This window comes from Austrofundulus limnaeus, unplaced genomic scaffold, assembly GCF_001266775.1.
Source record: "Austrofundulus limnaeus strain Quisiro unplaced genomic scaffold, Austrofundulus_limnaeus-1.0 Scaffold2755, whole genome shotgun sequence".
In the NCBI taxonomy this organism is placed as follows: domain Eukaryota; kingdom Metazoa; phylum Chordata; class Actinopteri; order Cyprinodontiformes; family Rivulidae; genus Austrofundulus; species Austrofundulus limnaeus.
Genome location: NW_013955157.1, coordinates 1 through 1,447, shown reverse-complemented (window position 1 = coordinate 1,447; position 1,447 = coordinate 1). Strand labels below are relative to the sequence as shown.

Genomic DNA, 1,447 nt, shown 5'->3' with positions numbered 1-1,447 from the left:
CATCGAGACATGCTAAAAGAGGTTTAATGGACCAAGCCTCAACTTGCCTTAGGAGTACATTGATTTGGCAGTCGTCGGCGTAGCAATGAAAGGAGATGCCGTGCTTTCTAAAGATTGAAGCCAAAGGCAGGATGTACAATGAAAAAAGCAAAGGCCCTAAAACTGAACCCTGGGGAACCCCACATGACAGAGGAGCAGAAAGGGATTCAAATCCTGCAATTTTTACTGAAAATGTTCTGTTTGCCAGATAGGACCTTAACCAGTCCAGGGCAGTGCCACTGATGCCTACCTGGTGCTGCAGACGCATCAACAAAATGCTGTGGTCTATTGTATCAAATGCAGCGGTTAAGTCCAGTAAAACAAGAATAACATGATCACCAGAGTCACATGCCAAAATAATATCATTATAAACTCTCAGCAGGGCTGTTTCAGTGCTATGAAGAGTTTTGAAACCTGACTGAAACACATCCATGATATTATGTTCGTCCAGGAAGGATTTTAGCTGCACGTAAACAATTTTATCATTGTTCTATGTCTTGATTTCAGATTATATTTTGTTGTTCAGGGACATCAGATGGAAATTAACATTTGCTAAATCGGGTGAAAAGCATCTTTTTAATGTTTTATTTAAACATTGTTCCTGTTTTTAAATAAAGGAATTTAAAAAAAGGAAATATTAACAAAACAGCTACTAAAGTGGGTTTTCTTTATTATAACACTGGTGTTTAAAATAATGAGGGACAGGTAAAGCAATCAAAATGATGTAAATAATAATAAAACATATCATTAAATCAGTTTCATAACTGTGTTTTCTTCTTTTCTTCTGCCTTTTTCAGCCAAATATTTAGAGAACTTTGCAGGAAAGAAGAGTAACCCAAACAAAATGAAGGTTAGAGAGATGTGGAGACTTGTCCTTGGATCAGAACATCAGACCAGGCCAAACAAATCTCTCCTCCTCCTTACCAGCCTGATAAACTCAGATAAATCACCTGCTAAAACACTGTTTGCTTTAATAAAATGTATCTTTTTTATATAAAGATAAAAGGAAAAACGTCTGGGTCTTAAAAAAATCACGAGAAAAAAATAATAGAGTGAAAGAGCTTTTTTTTTTTTATTCCTGTGTCTAAACTGCGTCATGTGTGAGGGTCACGCGCGCCCACAACAAATGCGCAACGGAAGCTTTTTTTACGCACAAATCCCCGCAGTGAGTCGGACACACCTTCAGTGTTTTCTGCTGCAGGCAGAAGATCAAAACATTCATCTGGTTTCTCTACCTGAACAGCGGCGGAGCTGAAGACAAGCTGGACTTTGTTCCTCCTGAACTTAAACCAGTCTTCCTCCTGTGGTTCTGACAGGGTCCAGGATCCAGAGAAGACACGGAACATCTGCAAAAGAGAGGGATGAGAGAGAGAGAGAGAGAGAGAGAGAGAGAGAGAGAGAGAGAGAG

General features: G+C 39.3%; 1 protein-coding gene across 2 annotated transcripts in view; it reads right to left on the bottom strand.

The window, feature by feature from the left end:
* LOC106511402 (uncharacterized) overlaps positions 1 to 1,430 on the bottom strand; it is a 6,281-nt gene extending 4,851 nt beyond the window's left edge. The window contains exon 1 of one of the 2 annotated variants that reach the window (XM_014000164.1): positions 1,275 to 1,430. In XM_014000164.1, the coding sequence (XP_013855618.1) occupies positions 1,275 to 1,385 (111 nt within the window). In that variant the 5' untranslated portion in view covers positions 1,386 to 1,430. Of the gene's footprint in view, positions 1 to 1,219 lie in introns of both variants that reach the window. The other variant, XM_014000165.1, reaches the window with a different exon arrangement.
* Positions 1,431 to 1,447: the final 17 nt, after the last annotated feature.